General features: G+C 40.2%; 3 protein-coding genes across 3 annotated transcripts in view; 2 read left to right on the plus strand and 1 right to left on the minus strand.

The window, feature by feature from the left end:
• Nucleotides 1–20,617, plus strand: part of LOC104422437 (UDP-glucose iridoid glucosyltransferase-like) — a 36,564-nt gene that overhangs the window by 7,993 nt on the left and 7,954 nt on the right. The window lies entirely within an intron of this gene.
• Nucleotides 4,159–4,956, plus strand: LOC104422433 (18.1 kDa class I heat shock protein). The gene has a single exon (XM_010034755.3). The coding sequence runs from the start codon at nt 4,254–4,256 to the stop codon at nt 4,740–4,742; it is 489 nt and encodes a 162-aa protein (XP_010033057.2). The 5' UTR covers nt 4,159–4,253; the 3' UTR covers nt 4,743–4,956.
• LOC104422432 (UDP-glucose iridoid glucosyltransferase) lies at nt 5,268–7,434 on the minus strand. The gene is made up of 2 exons (XM_010034754.2): nt 6,979–7,434; nt 5,268–6,193 (listed from the first exon to the last, which is right to left on the minus strand). The coding sequence occupies exons 1-2, from the start codon at nt 7,388–7,390 to the stop codon at nt 5,322–5,324; spliced, it is 1,284 nt and encodes a 427-aa protein (XP_010033056.2). The 5' UTR covers nt 7,391–7,434; the 3' UTR covers nt 5,268–5,321.

The raw sequence follows: 20,617 nt of genomic DNA on the forward strand, positions 1-20,617 counted from the left end.
AAACCTGTGTAAGCTTGACATGATGACGTGCTGAGTAAATGGGCTATGTTGATGTGTGCTCAGCCTCATCTGAGATTTTGATTAACATGCCCTAATATTATGTCCGATGAATGTTCTTCTAGTCTAGAAAAAAAAAAAAAAAAAACGTTAGAAGAAAGTGGAATACCTTTACGAATGTCCTATATTGATTAGGGGTGAGCGGTTCTGAGTTCCTTAAAGGTTCCGCTTAGAACCTAGAACTTATTATTGGGTACAGATTCCTCATTTTTTGGAACCTATAACTTATCCTGTCACAGGTTTCAAGATTGATTTTAGGATCCAACATGTTTTTTTTTTTTTTTCATTTTTAATTAAACAAAGTGAAAATGAACGCAATAATAATAAATGAGCTTGTCATTCATCAAAGAGAATACACAAAACTATTAACAAAAGAAAATGAATTATTGGCAAGAAATTCAACTAGATAAAAGTAAGGATGAATGAATCTAAGTTACATACAAGTTCCACTTGAAACTTGAAACTTACCCATTGGAACATGTCTCTCATTTTTTTAGAACTAGAAACCTACCTTGCATATCCTAAAACTTGGAATCTATTCTATCGTACGTTTCAAGTTCTACCTAGATCCCACTTATATTATTATATGAACGATTACAATTCACTAATCATAACTTATATTTAGATTTATGAAAATTATGAACATTAATAAAGTAAAAATCTTAGCCACAAAATGGAAATTCGGATTAGTGTTTTCATATTATATACTCATTATCGAATAACATAGAATATTGGAAGATCGCATAGAGATATGGATCAAGAAAAATATTAAAACTTATTTCAGGTTGTAGGTTATAGGTTTCGAGTTGTAAGTTCTAGGTTTCTCCAATTAGAACTTAGAATCTACTCGTTGAAACAGATTTATCATTTTTTAGAATTTGAAACCTATCCTGCATATTTTGGAACTTGCATACTTTGGAACCTGAAACTTATAGGTTTTCATCGGTCCTCACTCGTCCAGTTCTCAAATTCCAGATTCTATCATGAAACCATGCTTGCCCCTAATATTGACAACATTGATCTCTTGTCATTTGGCATTTTCATTTCTCTGTCGCACTTTCATTCAACGGTGAAAAATGAAGAGTGCATGCTGCTGGCGAGGGACCATAAAGACACTCCTCTTTTCCTTAAAGTTTATGAAAGAATAGCTTGAGAATGAGGACTGACTGATGAATTTTCCCGTTCTGACAAGCCAATGATGGTAAAATCGGACTCTTAGGCATTGTTTGGTAACCATCCAAACAGTGCCTGATTTTGATTTTTGTTCTTTAATCGGTTTGGGACGAGAATCGCCTTTGGTAAAATTTTTCTTCCCGGGAACAAATTTGTTCCAAGAATCAGTTTGGGACGAGAATCAAGAATAAAAAAAAGTTGATTATTATTTGGGAACAAATTTGAGAATCAAAACTCTTTTTTCTCTTTTCCTCTTCTTTATTGATCGCCATCCCATGATCGCCACTCACCGTCCACCGCCGGTCGCTGCCGCCCGCCGCCACCGGTCGCGCCGCCGCCGCCCGCCGGTCGCGCCGATCGGTTTGGCAAGCTCACCAGGCTAGGGTGAGGTCTGGCAAGCTCGCCGGTGGCCAAGTGGGCCTCGCCCAACTGGCGGCGGGCCGAGCCGATGAGGGTCGGCGACCGACTTGAAGAAGAATTAGAATAGGAGAAAAAAAAAAAAGGAAAAAAAAAAAAAAAGAAAAAAAAAAAGAAAAAAAAAAATGAAAAAATGAAAAAATTATTTAAAAATTAAAATAAATTGATTTGGAACAAGAATCAATGAACACGGTACCAAATGCAATTCTATTTCAAAATCAAAATTTTGTATAATTACTAAACGCGTTCTTTTACTCAGAATCAATCCTGGGAATAGAATAAAAATAATCATTTATGATCATAATTTGTTCCCGAGAATATAATCATTACCAAACGTGCCCTTACTATCATGATTTTACTGTATGGAATCTTCTATGGTCCATCAGATTGATGGATTCTGAGGCCATAACAAATCTTAACCGCCCGCATTCATGTAACTTCTATACAAAATGTTGTGATACACTAAAATTTGAAGGCAATCACAATAATAGGCAAGATACTCTTCATTGAATTTGGTGATTGTTGACCGTTACAAAATCTATTCCAAATGATCCTTAGAAACACCCTATTCTATGATCTATTGAGGGACTAATCTCTCATCGAATCTCATTGTGTTCGAGTTACTTAGTCCTAAACCTTTTAACAATTTACCAATTTACTTTTTAACCTTTCAATTGCGATAATTTAGTTCTGAAGTATTTGGTAATTTGCTAAGATATTCATTTCTATGCATCATTATTCTACTGACTTATACATCTTCGCTTGAATAGTTACATATTTTCATACACGACAATATTTTTTCTGATGTGTTCCACATGCTTTTTATAATTTATTTAATATAGTGCATTTGATTTTCAAATATGTGACTTAACTAATGCTCGTGGTATAATTAATAATTATGTCAGAAAAACCGATTTCTTATTTTCAAAAGTAAAATATTCAGAACCCCTTTGATTTGGTGATTTTTCCTCGTGGCCTCGCTTTTAATGTAATTTTAGCGTTACGTAAATACCCCCTCTGTCCAATCAGATGATTAGGGATTTAGGAGGATACTTGCACCTATATTGGGGGAAGGAACTCGTAGAAAATGACGACAGCATGCAAGAGAAAAGAAAGTATTTTATGTGATTATTACAGTATGATCGTGAGGATGTGGTGAAATCGACCTTTTATAATTAGTTGCATGAATTTTATCTTAGTTGACGTCATGCCTATTGCATTTTCAGTTTTAACTGACTTGTTACACCACTTGTTGTTGCCAGGTAATGTAATCGATGATGGCGTAATCATTGTGTACGATGGCATGGGCAGAAGTAATGATAACTTTTTGAAATTATTGAAGATGGAATTGTGGAAAGTGAAATAATGAAAACGAGATTTGGTTAAAATTTAACGACTATACTCGCTATTGGCTTTTTCAATGAAGAAAAGGAACGTCTGAGAAAAAGACCGTGAGTACTAATAGAAAATGACATCTCGTAGCTGGGGTTAGAAGTACCATTGCTGTAACATTATTGGCCCGGTATCATTACCTATTAGCAAAATACCATATTTTCCTTACAGATGGTATTTCTCTAAAAGTATCCGTTTTTTTTTTTTAAACAGGTCTAAAAGTATCCGTTTGATTGGTGGAAAGATAAACATGATTCGACCAATTAAACTATAAGCCCATATGGATCTCTACATGCAATTCGCTCACTTTGGCAAGAGTGGACGGAAAGAGAAGGCCTTTGCTCTATTTGCTTCTTCCTCTTTCTAGAAATGAACAATTGCAAAAATAATTTTCTTTTATTATTTTATTAATGATAAAATAATAGAATAAAGAGATAGATAGCCTGATTTTATTCCGATAGATTGAAAGAGTAGGAATGGTTAAAGAGGAAATCTCCTCTTTCTATTTATTGATGAGACAATTATTGATTTCTTGCCTAATCTAAATAATAGAAGTTCCTTTTTATTTTCATAATGTCAGCAAGAGTGTTGATTCCGTGCATTAAAATCATAGATCCTGTTGTGACTTCCCTTGACCTTTGGATTTGTGTCAATCCTCTTGTTTCAACACTAGTTGGTCATCTACTAATTTGATAAACTGGTGGGATGATTTCAAAATCGAATTCACTTTGTTGATGGTGCAATTGATTAGCTTATGAATTTTGACTAAGTATATAGCGTGGTTCCTGAATTTTAACTCAATATGCAATGTGATTTTCGCACTTTTAATTTGTTTAATATAAATTTTGAATTTTTAGTAAATATCCGATTTAATCCTTAAATATGAGAAAATATTTAATATTATACTTTCGTTCATGTGTTTTAATTGACCAACCAGGATCTGGTGGTGCCGGAAAAGTACTGGCGAGGCCCAGTCCGCAGTTTCCAGATGGACCAACCGGGTTCGCCATTTCGCTTGAACGTTCGTCCGCCGAAACTCGGAAAGACCGCGAAGGTACGAGAATGATCCTCTCTTTCCTATTTAACTCCCTACTTCCCTGCCCAACCCCTATCGTTGAACGATAGTAATTCTCATAATCTACTTCAAGCATTCTATCGGACACTTTGTCAACTCAGTCTCACGTTTTCATTGGTAACCCAGCAAGGCAACAACCATGTCGCTCATCCCAAGCTGGTTCGGCGGCCGTCGCAGCAACGTTTTCGACCCTTTCTCCCTCGACCCCTGGGACCCCTTCAAGGACTTCCCTTTCCCTTCCTCATCCCTCTCTGCCTCTAATTTCCCTCGAACGTTCCGGGAGAACGCCGCCTTCGTGAACACGAGGATCGACTGGAAGGAGACCCCGGAAGCCCATGTGTTCAAGACGGATCTCCCCGGGCTCAAGAAGGAGGAAGTCAAGGTGGAGATTGAAGACGATCGGGTGCTCCAGATAAGTGGCAAGAGGAACGTAGAGAAGGAGGACAAGAACGACACGTGGCACCGGGTGGAGAGGAGCAGCGGCAAGTTCATGAGGAGGTTCAGGCTGCCGGAGAACACGAGGATGGATCAGGTGAAGGCATCGATGGAGAACGGGGTGCTCACCGTGACTGTTCCCAAGGTGGAGGAGAAGAAGCCTGAGGTCAAGGCCATTGAGATCTCCGGTTGAGAGTTGGTGAATCCATGGTCCTTGTTGCGACTTATGTCCATAGATAGAGCAAATATGCTGTCTTATGTGTGGGTTTCGTGTGTCCTCAGCTGGGAGGCTCGGTTCCCTGGTGTCTGATATGGCGATGTATTGCCTCACTACGACTCTTTACTTGTATTGAAATTGGAGATTACCATTTCCTAACTTCTATTTGATGTTATCTTGGTTCCTCAAAGCCTTTCGATTGTGGTTTGTTCGTGGGATGCTGCTTTTTTGATTCGCATACTGCTTTGTCGGACGGGAGTTATGACTAGTTTTGTTCTTGTCGGATGATTAATTCAAATTGTGGGAAGGATCCATCAGAAGTGCAAGTGCCACACTTTGCACATTGGTATCGTTTTTTCAATTGGGTTTGGAGGTACTTGCAATATAGAGAAGCTGATAACTTTGGGATTACAACCGGTTAGAAACCACGTTACTCCCTATGAGCTCAGCCCAAGGTGCTGGGTTGGGTTCCTTCTGCTGCATTCGATCACATTTATCAAATAATAGGATAAAATATCGCAGTTAGCCTTTTATTTCCTCGTGACAATCATCAGATCAGAGAGAGATGATGAAATTCACTAGTTCCTCTATTGCAGCGTGCGAAGAACCTCCTTTTTCGATGCTCAACTTGATTTGGTCTTTGAAAGCTGCGGCTCTCAGCCTCATCTCTTTCCCTTCCTCACCAGCCATCAGCCTCCTCACAGCTTGCTCTATCTCTTTCTGGTCTAGATCACCCTCCAACTCCAATCCCACCCTCCAAAGGTGGCACAAGTACCTCGCGTTCACATTCTGGTCCATGAAGCAGGGTCGGCATATCATTGGGACTCCTTCGGAAATGCTTTCCAAGGTTGAATTCCATCCACAATGGGTCCAAAAGCCTCCCACAGCACGATGTGCTAAAACATCCTTCTGTGGAGCCCATCTCACAACATGGCCAGTATCTCCGATGGCTTCTTTGAATCCTTCTGGCAACAGCTCGATCCATTCTGAGCCTCTGACTGAGCCAGGTCGGACCACCCACAAAAATGGCTGGCCGCTCTTTGCCAGCCCCCAAGCTGTCTCTACAAACTCTCTTTCATCCATTGAAGCCAAGCTTCCTAAGCTCACATATATGACTGAATTATTAGCTTGCTTATCAAGCCACGACAGGCATTCAGTTTCTTCTTCCAATATGCTGGTTGGTGAAGCTGGAGCAACTTTGTGCAATGGGCCTAGTGAGAAAAATGGCACATGGTGTTTTTTTTGGACTTGGTCGGATAACTGTTTCTCCAGGCAGTCCACTGTGTTCCAAAGAATGGCTGAAGATGTCTTGACATCGAGCGTGGTAGCTATTAATCGCATCATTGGTTCTGGATCACTAGTAAAAAGAGGCAAGTCCTTGCATCTCAAGGGATAAGCGCCTGGAACTGGATCTTTCGACGAATGATCTGTAAAGTCAAAAATACTGCTGCTTAGCATGTGTTGCTTCTACGATTTCGTAGTCTGATGAAAACATTAAAACTAGTCCGAAATTTGAATATTCCAGCAAGTTAAAAAAGAGATGGTCCTTTTATTCCTATTTTGTACTCAGTGGACATTCTTTCTTCCTTCCTAGTCGGATTGCTCTACATAAAGGTGAGAATATGATCTTTCACAAGCAGTTTCAGCATGTGTGGTGCCGTTGACTTCACTTCCAAGCCGTCTACTCTGATTAAACGAAGAGGTAATAGGTGGTTTTGACAGCTGGGCTAACGTCTACTGAGTGGTTCGTCTTCTGGAAACTGAGTCGCCGTGAAGACCTAGTATGCTTACCTTGTTTTTGCAGCAAGTGCTTTTTACGAAAACACAAAGATTCCCTGTTAAAGTACTACTTGGTGAGTCGAAGAAAAAGAAAATTACGAGCCAAGCTCAAAATGTGTCAACATGGACTAATGATTAGTTGACTCTCTATTTAGCTTGGCTAAACGATCTCCTCAAATTTTGAAGAGACCCTAAATTTTGCTGTCACATTTCTTTGTGATAAAAACACAATTGAATCAGAAGCCCTTCCAGTTTATCGAAGTTCCACCAAAGAAAGTGTATCCTTAACATCCAATTGATGCCGCGTGCTTGTTACTCTTGATTTCTAGTGAAATTACTGTCAAACTACATCACAGAGGTAACTAGAAGTTTATTGCGCATACTGATATCTGATGGTTTATTGTATCTGTTACTATATGAGGATTAAACATACCTTTCGCTGGAAAATAACCTTCCTTTTGGAGCCGAGGCAGTTCGGAGAAAATCAGCTGAGTGCTGATACTACTAGTGCGCAAAGCCATGCTAGGAACTTTCATATAATGAGCTGCGGCTTCTGCACAGTACATGAGCGTATCATAAATCACGCAAGAGATTTTACTCTCGGTTGCTTCATCCTGAGCCATCATATCTGACAATAGTTGGCAGAGAGGTCCTTCACAGTTGGTGTTGAGACTCGCGAAAATAGCTGCGGCATCCCCGGAGGAGAGGACGTCCTTCGGTAGGCAGTCAGGAATAGACAAAAAGGTAAAATTGGGGAAACCAAATGGATGGGGATGATTGAAGTGAGTGTGAGCTATTACAATAGAGAAGCCCTTGGAATGCAGGAGGGACCCCAAATTGAGCATCGGGGTTATGTGTCCTTGAAATGGGCAGGGGACTAGCACCAATCTACGATTGCTTCTCTGCCTCGTTCCTCCATTTCTCTCATGTCACTACAACCAGAGCCTCGTTCCTGGATGAACTCGTCATATCAATGGTCTTATATTCAATACTGGGTCGTCGGTGAAATGTTTAAGGAAAACAAAGAGAAATCCTCTCATTAATTTGTTTTTCTTGCCTGGAGAGAAAAATAGAAAATTGGTAAACAAATTAATTACATCATTGAAGGGAGACGGGCTAATTGAAAATTGGCTGTCGCACCATGAGACGTGGGGGAAACACCTACCCCAGGACACCAGAAATTGGCTGTCGCACCATGTCCGGCTTTGTTTAATCTCACGAAAGAATATTCTTTTTCTCTGGCAAGATTTCTAGTTGATTTGATTCCATCCCAAAACTTGCTCTTATCTCTTTGCGGATTCAAATTATTTTGCTGCTGAGGCGACTCCCCCTATGCGATGGCATTGAAGTCCACTGCTACTGACATCACCAGAAGCTCGTTATATATAAGAAATGGGGAGGTTATAACTTGTTTTAAACACTAGTGCTTATAACTTTCTTGGCATAGGAACTTTTCGCTGGTTTTCATGTGAACCTTATACACATAAATGTGTTATAAAAGTTGACTTCCGGAAGGCCTATGACACCGTAGATTAGTGGTTCCTTGAGAGTGTGCTACTTACTTTTCAATTCCCTGATCAGCTGGTTTACCTCATCATGACCCGTGTGAGGACTCCTCAGTTTTTCATTGCGTTGAATGGGGAGCTTCATGGTTTTTTTAGGGGTGTGCAAAATACCCGGGAACCGCCCGGACCGCCCAGAACCGGATCGGAACAGCCCGGAACCGGCGGTTCTTGAGGGAACCAGTTCGGTTCCCAGCCCAATTTATGGGAACCGGTGGGTACCGGTCCTGTTCCCGGTTCCATGGGCGGATCCGCCCGCCCACCCACCTGACCGGACCGGAATCTTTTAATATTAAAAAAAAAAAAATTACTAAAAGAAACCCTAGATCTCATCTCACTCCCTTCGTCTTCGGCTCCTAATCCTATCGCCATTTCGTTGCATTTACTTCTCCCACCGTCCGCATTTCCACGTACTTAAATTTGGTTTTTCTTTCTTTGACTTGCTTTGATGTCACGTAGTCGTTCTATGTTGAAAACCAAAATTAATTCATGTCAAGATCGGTTCCATGGATCCCACGGGAACCGGATGGACCGATGGTCCGGTTCCCGGTGGATCCATGCAACAAACAGGTGGATCCCGGTTCCAATTTTTTGGAACTGGTCCTTAGCGGGCGGTTCCTGGTTCTAGGTTGAGAACCGCCTGCTCGAACCATGCACACCCCTAGTTTTTTTTCCCAGTGGAAGGGGCTTGTGTCGGGGGGATCCCATATCTCCCTACTTATTCACGCTAGTTATGTAGGTACTCTATGGGATTCTTGGGAGATGCTCGCGTCAGCTGGACTTCAGGTTCTTCTGAAGATGTAAGTCCACTAGCCTTTTGCACTTGTTTTTCGCAAACGATGTGTTTCTTTTCTGTGAAGGTCACTTGCCTTCTATTAAGCTACTTAAAGAAGGTCTTCAGAATTTTTCATTATGGAGTGACCTTATTTCGAATTAAATGAAGAGCGAGGTATTCCTCTCTAGAGGCCAACCGACTCTTCGGATCAAATCTTACTGGAACTTGGATTCCATGAGGGGCTCCTTCCAGTTCGGTATCTAGGCGTTCCAATCATCTCATCGAGGCTGGAGAAAGCGGACTGTGTTGCTCTTGTTAGGTGTATCACCTCTAAGGTAGAATCTTGGACACATTGGTTCCTTTTTGTAGCTGGTCGTCTTCAACTGATCAGATTAGTTCTTTATGCCATTCAGGCCTATTGGGTGAGTGTTTTTATTCTGCCCGCAGCAGTGCTGGATAAGATTGAGCAGATCTTTAGGCAATTCCTCTAGAAAGGATTTTAGTTGGGTAGAGGGGGAGTCAAAGTATCCTGGGAGGATGTTTGCCTTCCTAAGGTGGAAGACAATCTAGGTATCCAGAGGTTGCGTGAATGTAACAAAGCGGCTATGCTCAAACATATCTAGATTTTATTTTCAGATAAAGAGTCTCTTTGATGCAGATGGATCCACTCAACCTTCTTAAAAATGGGGAACTTATGGGTGGTGAAGCAGCCGACCTGTTGTTCTTGGGCTTGGAAGAAACTATTACAACTCAGGACAGAATTCCGGCTTCGCTTCCACTGGAGGATGGGTGATGGTCTATCCACGTCCCTTTGGTTCGATAATTGGCATCCTAAGGGCCCGTTGAATCTAATTTTCATAGATCCGCTCATCTATAGCTTCGGTCTTTCTAGGTAGGCTTCAGTGGCTAATTTCTTCTTGGAGGACGGCTAGTCTATTGGATCGGTGATTCAAACATGAGGCTCGCCACTTCCTACCTTGACTAGTGTTATGGATCGATTTTGTTGGAGGGAGGCTTCTTTGGGCGTGTTCTCGATGGCCTCGGCTTGGGAGCTTATAAGGCGAAAGAAAAGAGAGTTAGTTGGCATGGTCTCATCTGGAACAATGCCATCCTACCTCAGTTCTAACTGAACCTTTGGCTCATCACCAAGTGCAGGCTACCTACACAGTCTCTTCTTATGTCCCATGGCGGGATTGATGCTGTGTCTTGCCCCTTCTGCAAAGAGGTACCGGACTCGGTCAATCACCTCTTTTTTGGTTGTCACATCACTTCGACTGTTGCCTTCTTTTAGGCAACTAAATGTGGTCTTCCTTGGAGTAATAAGCCTTGGGAGGATATGCTTAGTTAGGTTTCAGCCTTGCTCTTGGGCAAGGAATTTTATAAATGCATTGGTCGATTCTCTTTCGGAGCACTCTGCCACATCATTTTGAAGAATAGAAATGATATTCTCTTCAGGGGTGTGCAGATTTCTACTTCGGCTATGAAGAAGCACCTTCTAAAGGTTGTTAAAGATAATGCTTGCACCTTCAAGAATGTGGAGGATTCCCCAAGAAATAGAAGAGTGCAACGTTCCTGGGAAGTGGACTCGGCTATCTTCGACGTCTGAGTTGGCCTTGCCTGGGTAGACACTTGGTGCTGCTTTTTGTCCTTCCTTGGTGTGTTATCTTGTTTTGGTGCTATTGGTCAATTGGCCTTTTTTTGGCTTCCTTTCACTCATCATGAGCCTGTTCATCTTGAGTGACAGTTTTTTGAAGCCGTTTGTCTGTACTTTTTGACCTTTCCCTTAATATTACTTACCTTACAAAAAAAAAAACTTTCTTAAAAAAGTCACCATACGGAACTAGTACTTGGTATATATGAATGTTTTGTAGTAGAAACTCACAGCCTTAAGAAAGCTGACAAAGCTTGTCTTAGTCAAAGACAGCTGGAGATAGCAGGACTCAGAAGCAAAAGAGCTTCGAAGTCTGCATCCTTTCAGACACCTTTCTATTTCTCGAGACAAAATCAAGTGCATCAAAGAAATGTAAAGCTCCATGATTCAGCTGCTATGAAATTCAAACTAATCAAAGGGGCTTCTCATGTTCTTTTTTCACAATATGAGAAATGCTAATGTTTTTTGAGTAGAACGTTCAAAGAGAACTAGCATTCGGAGGCCTGACAGATTGAGATATGAAATCAGATTTCTTATTTGAAAGCTTCATAAAGACCAATAATGCTCTTGCTTCTTCCTGTCGTCGAATGACACGAGCAGTCTCATTGGGATTGACTTAAGAATGAATGTTCCTCCTCAGGATGTTATCTCTACAACGACAACAGGAGCAACCGAGCCTCATCCCACTAAGTGGGGTTAGTGATAGGAATTATATTATGCTGTTGTGCTTGATCTTTTTCTAGATTTTCTATGAGCTCTTCCACGTTTTTCTAGGATTTCCCCTACTCCTTTTAACTAATACATCCCATCTTTGTTCACATCGCCTCGCTGGGGCACCTAAAGGCCTTTGTTCGACATTACCTAATGATCTCAGACGGCCTTATCTCATCCGAAGGCCTTCTAGATGTTATGCTGAGATCTAGTGGCCACACTTCTTTCAATTGTAAAGCCATGCACCTGGCAAAATGGATAGACTATTTGAGATTTCCATCGGTTGCATAATCTCAAGGATCTAGAAAAACCTACTTTCTATCAAAATAGGTGGAGACTAAATCACGTGTTCTCACATAGGCCTTTTCAGTCTCTTTAGAAAGGTAAAACTAAATAGTCACTCAACCTCCTCTTTACCAATGGTATGGAAGGCTGCATGTTTCAAATAACTGTTCAAAACATCTAGAATTCAGAGGATTTATGTCATTTTCTCTGCCATTTCTTCATTTTTTGGTGGGAAAATGACATAAATCGTCCATGAATTTTGGTCTAATGTGCAATACCGTCCATTAATTTTTAAGTTGTTCTATGTACTTGTTGAACTTTGATCTAATGTGGAATGTCATTCTTCAACTTTTAATTTGTTAAATATGATTTGGACTATTGATAGATGTTCTATTTAACCTCCTAGATTATGTCAAATTGACATAAACGGAATGACTATATTGAACGTTTATCAGTAGTTTAGGGATTATTATATAGATTAAAAGCTTGAGGACGATATTGCATATTAAGTTCAAGGACTACACTGTGCAAATTAAAAGGTCAGAGATGATATTGTAATTGGATCAAAGTTCATGGACTATTTGAACTATAATCCCTTCTTTGGTTGAGAAACGATAACAAAAATAAGATCCCAAACTTAAGACACTTTATGGGAAAAGGGTAGTGATAGAGACGTTTGTTTTCTTTTCAACAATAACTTTCTCTTATTCACATTGTGATGTAAGAAAGCTATTATAGACAATATATGGATTTAGGTCGTCTCACGTAGCGCAGTATGAATTGATGCTTCATTGCATTATGCTCACATAAAGAGCATGCATGTAATTATTGCATAAATAAGGTCACAAACACACATGTTGAATCGATATTTTAACTTGAGTAAGCAATCTAGGCGAGCCTAAGACAAAATTTTTGGATAGGAGTGTGATATCTTGAATTTCAGGATTTTGTTTTCAATTGAATAAGTTGGGCTTTTCATCGACGTGCCTATAGCCTTTTTCTCTGGGTTGGCCACTCACGAGATAACTAGCCTATCAGGTGAAGCCATTAAGGAATTTTAACGTGATAGATTTGAGAATTCGACCAGGAATCAATTGCTCGACCGTGCTAATCTATAAGAGTCGTTATGGCATAGTTAAAAATCGATTAGAGACCGGAGATAGGTTGATTCAACTTAGGCACGTGATTAAGTGTGGGTGATTCCACCTAATTGCAAAATTCTCGTTGATCTACACTAGATTGATTTTTCTATCGTTTTGGTATCCTGTGTCCATATTTGAAACCTCGAGATTTTCACAATAATCAAGAATCGCCAATGTGTCGAAGAGATATGTTGTGGCTCGAAAACAATTGACCACAACTCAATTGCACTAAAAATTCCTAAAAATTACCCGTAGATTATGTCACACTAAAATCGTGTCAGATTGAAATTAACCATGAAATTGAAACTTTCTGTTATGTCACAATTTATTTTAGGAACGTCGACTCATCATTTGAAGAATTTTTAGCAAGTTTGGGATTTTTACGGAAAATCATTTCAGACGATTTGGAAAATAACGGAAATTTGGATGGGCTAATCGAATGGATTTTTGACTTCCAAATCGAGCTACTTGGCGAAAGGAAATTGTAGAAATTGTATGGGCTTCTTCTTCATTAAAATCGGACACCAAATTTGTCACAACCCAAACCTCGAGCGCATGCACATCCCTCGGTGGTCGATAAAATTTTGCGACGTCCTAGGAAGTGTCGCCGACCCATTTAGTTTATGGCACATGTGGAAACACAATAACAATCTCCAAACAACATAAAAGTGGGATAGAAACGTAGGATAATATTTTCACAAAACACACTTATAATATAGCAATGTATATATACAGAAAAGTCTAACACCATATGGATCTATTTCAAAAGAAGAGCTTTTGGGCTATCTACGCTCTGAGCCCCTCTTCCATGAGACTAGAGTCTCATCCGATCTTGTCAGACTTCTTGATAACCAAAGGGTGAACTGTTACCCACTGTCCAAATTAGATCGAAGGCCCGTCGACATCTGGCAGGAACTAAAGAAAAACCCATACTTCACTTCTTGCGAACCCCTGCACCTTGCTTGATGATCTTCCATCTAGGGACCTGAAAATGGTTATACAATAACCAGTGAGACAATATCTCAGCGAGTCCACTCCTTAAACCTCGATTAGGAGAAGAATACACCCATGGGTAACCTAACCACATTTCCTCAAACTCATCTGGTACCAATATTCTCATGCGCGTCAATACCAATTAATTTGCATATAATCGAATGGAAATCATGTATCATTGAGACATCTCGACATGTATACACATATAATTATATATCATCACTGATTCATGGGCCTCGATTACTAAATCAAATTGTTATGATACGTCCCATACCGCACCACACAATTCCATCTCTTAATTAAGCCCCTCAATTTCAATTATTCATGCGTCCCAATTGATTATGATCCATTGGTCACGGCCGACTCAATAGTTAGCGGTCTTCCGGCTTAACTGGGTTTCGTCTTGTACCATCGAGCACAGCAACGTTTACATTTAGATGGCATTCCTCAAAGGAGCATCGTCCCAGCATCCACTACGATCGGCATCTGTTGACTTGGGGTATTCTCGAAGAAGCATCATCCAGCCCCAAAGGCGTGTGACGGCATATCATATCATTCATGCATTCATTCAATTTCGGCCAAAGACACCATGTATTGCACTCAAATGTCTCAATTAAAATAGTGATCTTAGCCTATTTTCTTCATATTATAAATACATGGTAAAATAATTGTGTGTGGTGACATGATCAGTAGAACCAGAAAATTTGTATCATCTTTTTTAAAATCTCACTGTTTGATATAGTACTTAAAAACACTTTTGGTATCCAAAACCTAACACCCGGTATTTTTTAATTAAATACCAAATTTCCGCTATTTTGAATTAAATATTCACAATTAACAACCATCACTCAATTGCACAATTTAACAGTCAATGGCATAAATTGAACATACTATTGAAATCAGCATGAAATTTCGGTCACCGGCTATCCCGGTATAGTTTCCGGAGAATATTAAATAATTAATTAAATTATAATTAAATTAATTACTGATTATCAAATTTCGCTACCAATTAAAATTGATCACAACTTGACCCACTTATTAAAATGTCTAGCTACATTAATGCCTTATAATAACCTCATAGGTTAACTATTTAATTAAATACTCAAATCCCTAACTAAATAGTCTAACTACCTTAACTAACTTGTCTAACTACCTAGTTCTCCTAATTAACTTAGCTAACTAATTTTTACCCTAACCAAACTAATTGTTAATCTTAATTAAGCCTAATCCAACACTTAATAAGTGTAATCAACTCCTAATCAATAATTAGGAAACTAACTCACCTAAATTAAAAGCTAATAACTTCTAGTGGTGGCGGAGCAATGGCAACTAGACATTGGCCTCCGGGGGGTGCCGGAGGGGGTCTGGTAGACCTAGCACAGGCTTGCAAGACCCTCGGCTTACTATTGGGAAGCTGTCTTCTTGGCTGGTTCAAGCTGAGCAACGATGGCGCGAGGTAGCAGCGTAGCGGCGCTGACTGGCTGGTTGGTAGGTTGGTTTGGCGCCGCTGAAGTTCCGGTGGTAGGGCAACAACAACGGCGAAGAGGTGGGGTTCTATGGTGGGGATGGTGATTTGAGACAGAGGATGGGTGAGCTGTGGAGTAGCGACAACAACGGTGGACAAAGGTGCTGAGTTTCCGGCGCATAGTACAGGGGTCGTACCGGTTGTGGCAAGCTGTCGGCCTGCTGGTGGGGGTGACTAATTAGCAACCAAAGGCCAACTCTAGGAGAAATGGAACATGAAAGGCAACTGGATTCGGGGTGATGCTGGTTCTGAAATCAGCAGCACCAAAAAAAGCTCTCCTCTGTTTTTGGCTATTGTGTGGTTGGCAAAAGGGGAAACGAGGGAGGCCGAACACTTAAAGAAGAACAAGACAAGGAAATTTTCTATAGGGAAAAAGAGAGGAAAAGGAAAAAAAGAGAAAGGGAGAGAGAGAGAAGCGGTTGCACGACACAAGGAGGGAGGGTTCGCACGGATGGGGAGAGAGAAGAGAGAAAAACAGACCATGGAAGGTCCCCCCTCCATATTTTCACACTTAGTCTGTTTTTCATGGAATATGAGGTCCTTTCACTCTCAAGGGACCTACCACTCCCAAATGAGTATCCATCCCCACATGCACCCCAAATGAAGTTGAATTCCCGTTGTGTATGTAGACCTTCGAATTTGAAGACTTAACATTACATTCTTTCTTTTTTTCACTTTGCCATTTAATAGCCTTAGATAACAAAGATAAGGCCTCAATTAAATCCTCATAATTCCGATCTCCAATGGTTTCACATTGAAGACAAAAAATCCATTTAAATTATGGCATTTTCCATTCACTTAACTTGCTGCAATTTGAATTTCCCATCAAAATTTCAAGTTTATCAAAAGATCTTGAGAGGATGCATCGGCGTTCCTAGAATTAATTGTGATATGGTAGAATTCTCAATTTCTGAAATCGGATTAAATTTCACGATTAATTTCAATCTGACGTGATTTTAACTTGATCTAAACTACGGGTAATTTTGAGGAATTTTTGGTACAATTGACTCATGATCAATGATTTTCGAACCACAATGTATATTTTCGACTCATTGGCGACTTTCGATTGTCGTGAAAATCTTGAGATTTTAATTACGGGCACAGAGTACCAAAACAACAGAAAAATCGGTTTAGTGCCGATCGACGAGAATTTTGCAATTAGGTAGAATCACCCACGCCTAATTATATACTTCAATCGAATTGATCTATCTTCAGTCTCTGATAGATTTTCGACTGTACTGCAATGACCCTTGCAGACTAACATGGTCGAGTAGTCAATTCTTAGTCGAATTCTCAAGCCTGTTGTATTAAAATCTCTTAATGACTTCTCCAAATAGTCTAGTTATCTCATGAGTGATTGGCTCAGAGAATAACACAATAAGCACGTGATAAAAAGCTCGATTTATTCAATTAAAAACAGACGTGGAAAATTAGACCATCACAAAATTGGAGAGGATTGCGAAAAATTTGAAGTCCAAAAATAAGGAAATTCGGAGGTTGGTTTGTGGGCTGGAATTTTGGCTTCAAATTAGTTTATTTGTGGAATTAATATACAAGAAAGTAATTTGAGACATGAGGAATAAGATTGGAGACTAGGGGGACCAAGCATTGATTATTTGAGATAATCCTTTGACTGTTTGATCCTCTCTCTCATCCAGCTTCTCGGGCACGCCTTGCCGGTCTTCATCTTCTTCGAAATTTTCTACCTCAGCTGAAGACTTCATCCATTTTTCCTTGCTTCTGTTTTGTCTGCTTTTCTTTCATTCTGTCAAAGTCCCCCCACCTGCTCCGATTTGAATTTCCTATCAAAATTTCTAGTTTGTCAAAAGATCTTGAGAGGATGCATCGACGTTCCTAGAATTAATTGTGACACGGTAAAATTCTCAATTTCTGAAATCGGATTAAATTTTAAGGTTAATTTCAATCTGACGCGATTTTAACATGATTTAAACTACCGGGTAATTTCGAGGAATTTTTGGTACAATTGACCCGCGGTCGATGATTTTTGAACCACAATGTACATCTTTGACTCATTGGCGACTCTCGGTTATCATGAAAATCTTGAGGTTTCAACTACGGGCACAGAGTACCAAAATAATAGAAAAATTGGTTTAGTGCCGATCGACGAGAATTTTGCAATTAAGAGGAATCACCCACGCCTAATTATATATCTCAGTCGAATTAATCTATCTCCGATCTCTAACAAATTTTCAACTGTGCCGCAATGACCCTTGTAGACTAACACGGTCGAGCAGTCGATTCTTAGTCGAATTCTCAAGCCTGTTGCATTAAAATCCCTTAATGACTTCCCCAAATAATCTTGTTATCTCATGAGTGATTAGCTCAGAGAATAACACAATAGACACGTTGATAAAAAGCTCGATTTATTCAATTGAAAACAGATGTGGAAAATCAGATTATCACAAAATTGGAGAGGATTGCGAAGAAATTGAAGTCCAAAAATAAGAAAATTCGGAGGTTGGTTTGTGGGCTGGAATTTTGGCTTCAAATTAGTTTATTTGTGGAATTAATATACAAGAAAGTAATTTGGGACATGAGGAATAAGATTGGAGACTAGGGGGACCAAGCATTGATTATTTGAGATAATCCCTTGACTGTTTCCCCTCTCTCTCATCTAGCTTCTCGGGCATGCCTTGCCAATCTTCATCTTCTTCGAAATTTTCTACCTCAGCTGAAGACTTCATCCATTTTGCCTTACTTCTATTTTGTCTGTTTTTCTTTCATTCCGTCGAAGCCCCCCCCCACCTGGCTGGGATTTCCTCTCCTCGATCTTCCTTGCTCCCCACCAACTCAACGCTAGTGAAGCAGCCTAATCTAGTAAACTCCAACTCCCTCGAAAGGCCCAAGTATTGACCTTGCAGCTTCATTTCCTTCGTTCTGCCCTCTCCACCGCTCGATCACCACCACCGTTCAACTGCCACGAAGACGAGCGCCCCACAATTCCTCCACTTTCTCTCTCTCTCACTGCTTTAGCCTTGATTTCATTTGCTCCTTTGCCACTCGTCCAACATCATGATCGAAGCAGCTCATGCTAGCTCGCGTTTCCCCTGCCCCTCTTCGCGTGGCTTCATTTGGCCGAGTCAACCTAGCAAATTTTCCCCCCAATGCTAACTTCAACCCACTGACTTGAAGCCCATCTCCATCGATTTTCATACTATCACGTCCACCATTCATCACCGCAACTACCACTTGTCTGTCTCCCTGTAGCAGTCAACCCCACCGAAGCCAGCTTCTCCTTTGCCATTTCTTTCTTCTGCCAGTGATCAGCCCACGAGCCCAATAGCTTCTTTAACGCAAGTCCAGCCCGTTCTTTACCGTTCAGCCCAACTCTCCATAGCCCAGCTCCCCTTTGAATTAGAATCAAAGCCAGCCTAGAATCAAGCCTAGCTTCAGCTCACGTGTTTTTTTCTTCACTCTTTTTGAAGCCCGCAAGTTTAGTCGCCGCAGCCCGTGAACTTTAGCCCACCGAAGTCAGCCTAGCAGCTCGTGCATCTCACCTCAAGCCCAGGACCAGGTCTAGCAGTTGTTGTGGGCTTGCAAGGCCTTTTTGGCTTGGTCCAAGTGTCCATTGGCATTGCCGAAAGTTCAAGTTTTGGCCGCCGTCGCACCACCGTCGCGGTGGACCGGTTTTCACATTAAACCGGTGACTTTATGCACTAAACTCTACTTAGTAGGCTAACGACATTTAATGGGTGTTTAGTTTAAGTTAATTAGGGATTATGTGGTTAGTTAGATTAGATTAGTGATTTAACTAGTTAATTATGCATGTTAGGTAGTTAGAATGACTAAATTAGCATCTAGATAGATTATATTACTTATCTAGATTGGTTCAGAAATTTTTCGAACCTGAATCAATATTTAATTTGGCTTTTTAGGCCCAAGTGTACATTTTTAGTATTTATTAATTAATTTTCGTAATTATTTAATTAATTAGTTATTTTCCGGAAATTAGACCGGGATAGCCAAGTGACCGGAATTTCGTGCTAATTGCAATTGTATGCACGGTTTATTTAATTTAGTGTTTTTTTTTTGGTCAAGTTATTTAATTTAGTGTTGATTTATGCAAATTAAGTGAAAATTTTAATATTGGGTATTTATTCTAAAAATTGAGTAATTTCGATATTTAAGCAAAAAATGCCGGGGCGTCAATTTTTAACATTGAAAAGGTTTTCAAACACTATATAAATAGTGTGATTTTCTAAAAGAAAAATATTGCATTTTTTGCTTAGGACAACCGTGTACCCACACACGATTATTTTTATTAGGTATTTTTAACACGAAGAAAATAGACCAAGACATTATTTTAATTGAGAAATTTAAGTGCGAAGCACATTGCCCTTGGTCGTGAGTTAATAATTGTGTGGTGGTTTATAGTTAGGGCGTGTTGATTATTGAAAGTTGAGGTGATATATGCCCGGTTGAGGGAACTTGATGGGTTGTGAGCGGGTAAAGGACTAAGTACTATACGAGTATGAGACTTTGTGTGAGTTACCTCTAGTGCTTTATACCATTACTTATTCTAGTCAAGGGTTAAGTGTTACATGGCGACCTGAGTTGCATGGGAATTACCTATAGAGCCTTGTAGTATTGTCATGCATAGTGAAGGGTTAAGTACCACACGAGGATGAGACTTCGTGTGAGTCACCTTGTCACGCCCCGATCCTTGGGTACGGGCACATCGTTCACCCTCGGTCGATTGCTAGCAATATTCCCAGAACGTATCACCGACCCTTTTATTTTAGATATGCACATGCAGAAGCAATTATAAAACCCCAAACAATAAAACAATGTGATAGAATAGTAGGACTCCAAATACTGAACTTTCAAAAACAACCACACTTATATACATTGCAAACTATAGTGCAAATATTACAAGACGAATGGTCAAGCCAGGTTTTAAATCACAAGTTCATAAAATCAAGTCTGCAACAAATACAAAGAGATTTGCCCTATGACTATCTAGATCGATAGGATCGTCAATTCTTCAGGTTTCCCCTCCTTCACTTTGGGCCTCTGATCCTTCATTAATGCTGTTTAAGGACCTGAAAATGATTATTCAATAACCGGTGAGACAACATCTCAACGAGTTCTACTTCTTAAGACCCGATTAGGAAACCAATATACCTTAGGGCTGCCTATGCACGACACGCGTCAGATGACTTATCTTGACCCCAGTCTCAACCTGCAAATTAGTGCAGTTCAATAGACACCCAAACAATCACAACAGATCGAAATATCGATCAAATCGACCTGATCAATTACATATCAACCGGACAATCTCTTGGTCATTCCCATCCATACTATATAATATTCTAAATAGTATATACTAGTCACCGAGCCACGTGCATTCTCTAAGGCGACCTATTCACCAAGGCGACCTATTCACCAAGGCGACGTACTTAGTCAC

The sequence above is a fragment of the Eucalyptus grandis genome, chromosome 10 (genome assembly GCF_016545825.1).
Source record: "Eucalyptus grandis isolate ANBG69807.140 chromosome 10, ASM1654582v1, whole genome shotgun sequence".
NCBI classification, from domain to species: domain Eukaryota; kingdom Viridiplantae; phylum Streptophyta; class Magnoliopsida; order Myrtales; family Myrtaceae; genus Eucalyptus; species Eucalyptus grandis.

Bases quoted from the DNA above. Each gene is read 5' to 3' on its own strand.
- LOC104422432 (XM_010034754.2), bottom strand. From the start codon at position 7,390: ATGCTCAATTTGGGGTCCCTCCTGCATTCCAAGGGCTTCTCTATTGTA. The intron at 6,194-6,978 runs GTATGTTTAATC...TTGACTTTACAG, and splicing joins AGGTTATTTTCCAGCGAAAG to ATCATTCGTCGAAAGATCCA.
- LOC104422433 (XM_010034755.3), top strand. From the start codon at position 4,254: ATGTCGCTCATCCCAAGCTGGTTCGGCGGCCGTCGCAGCAACGTTTTC.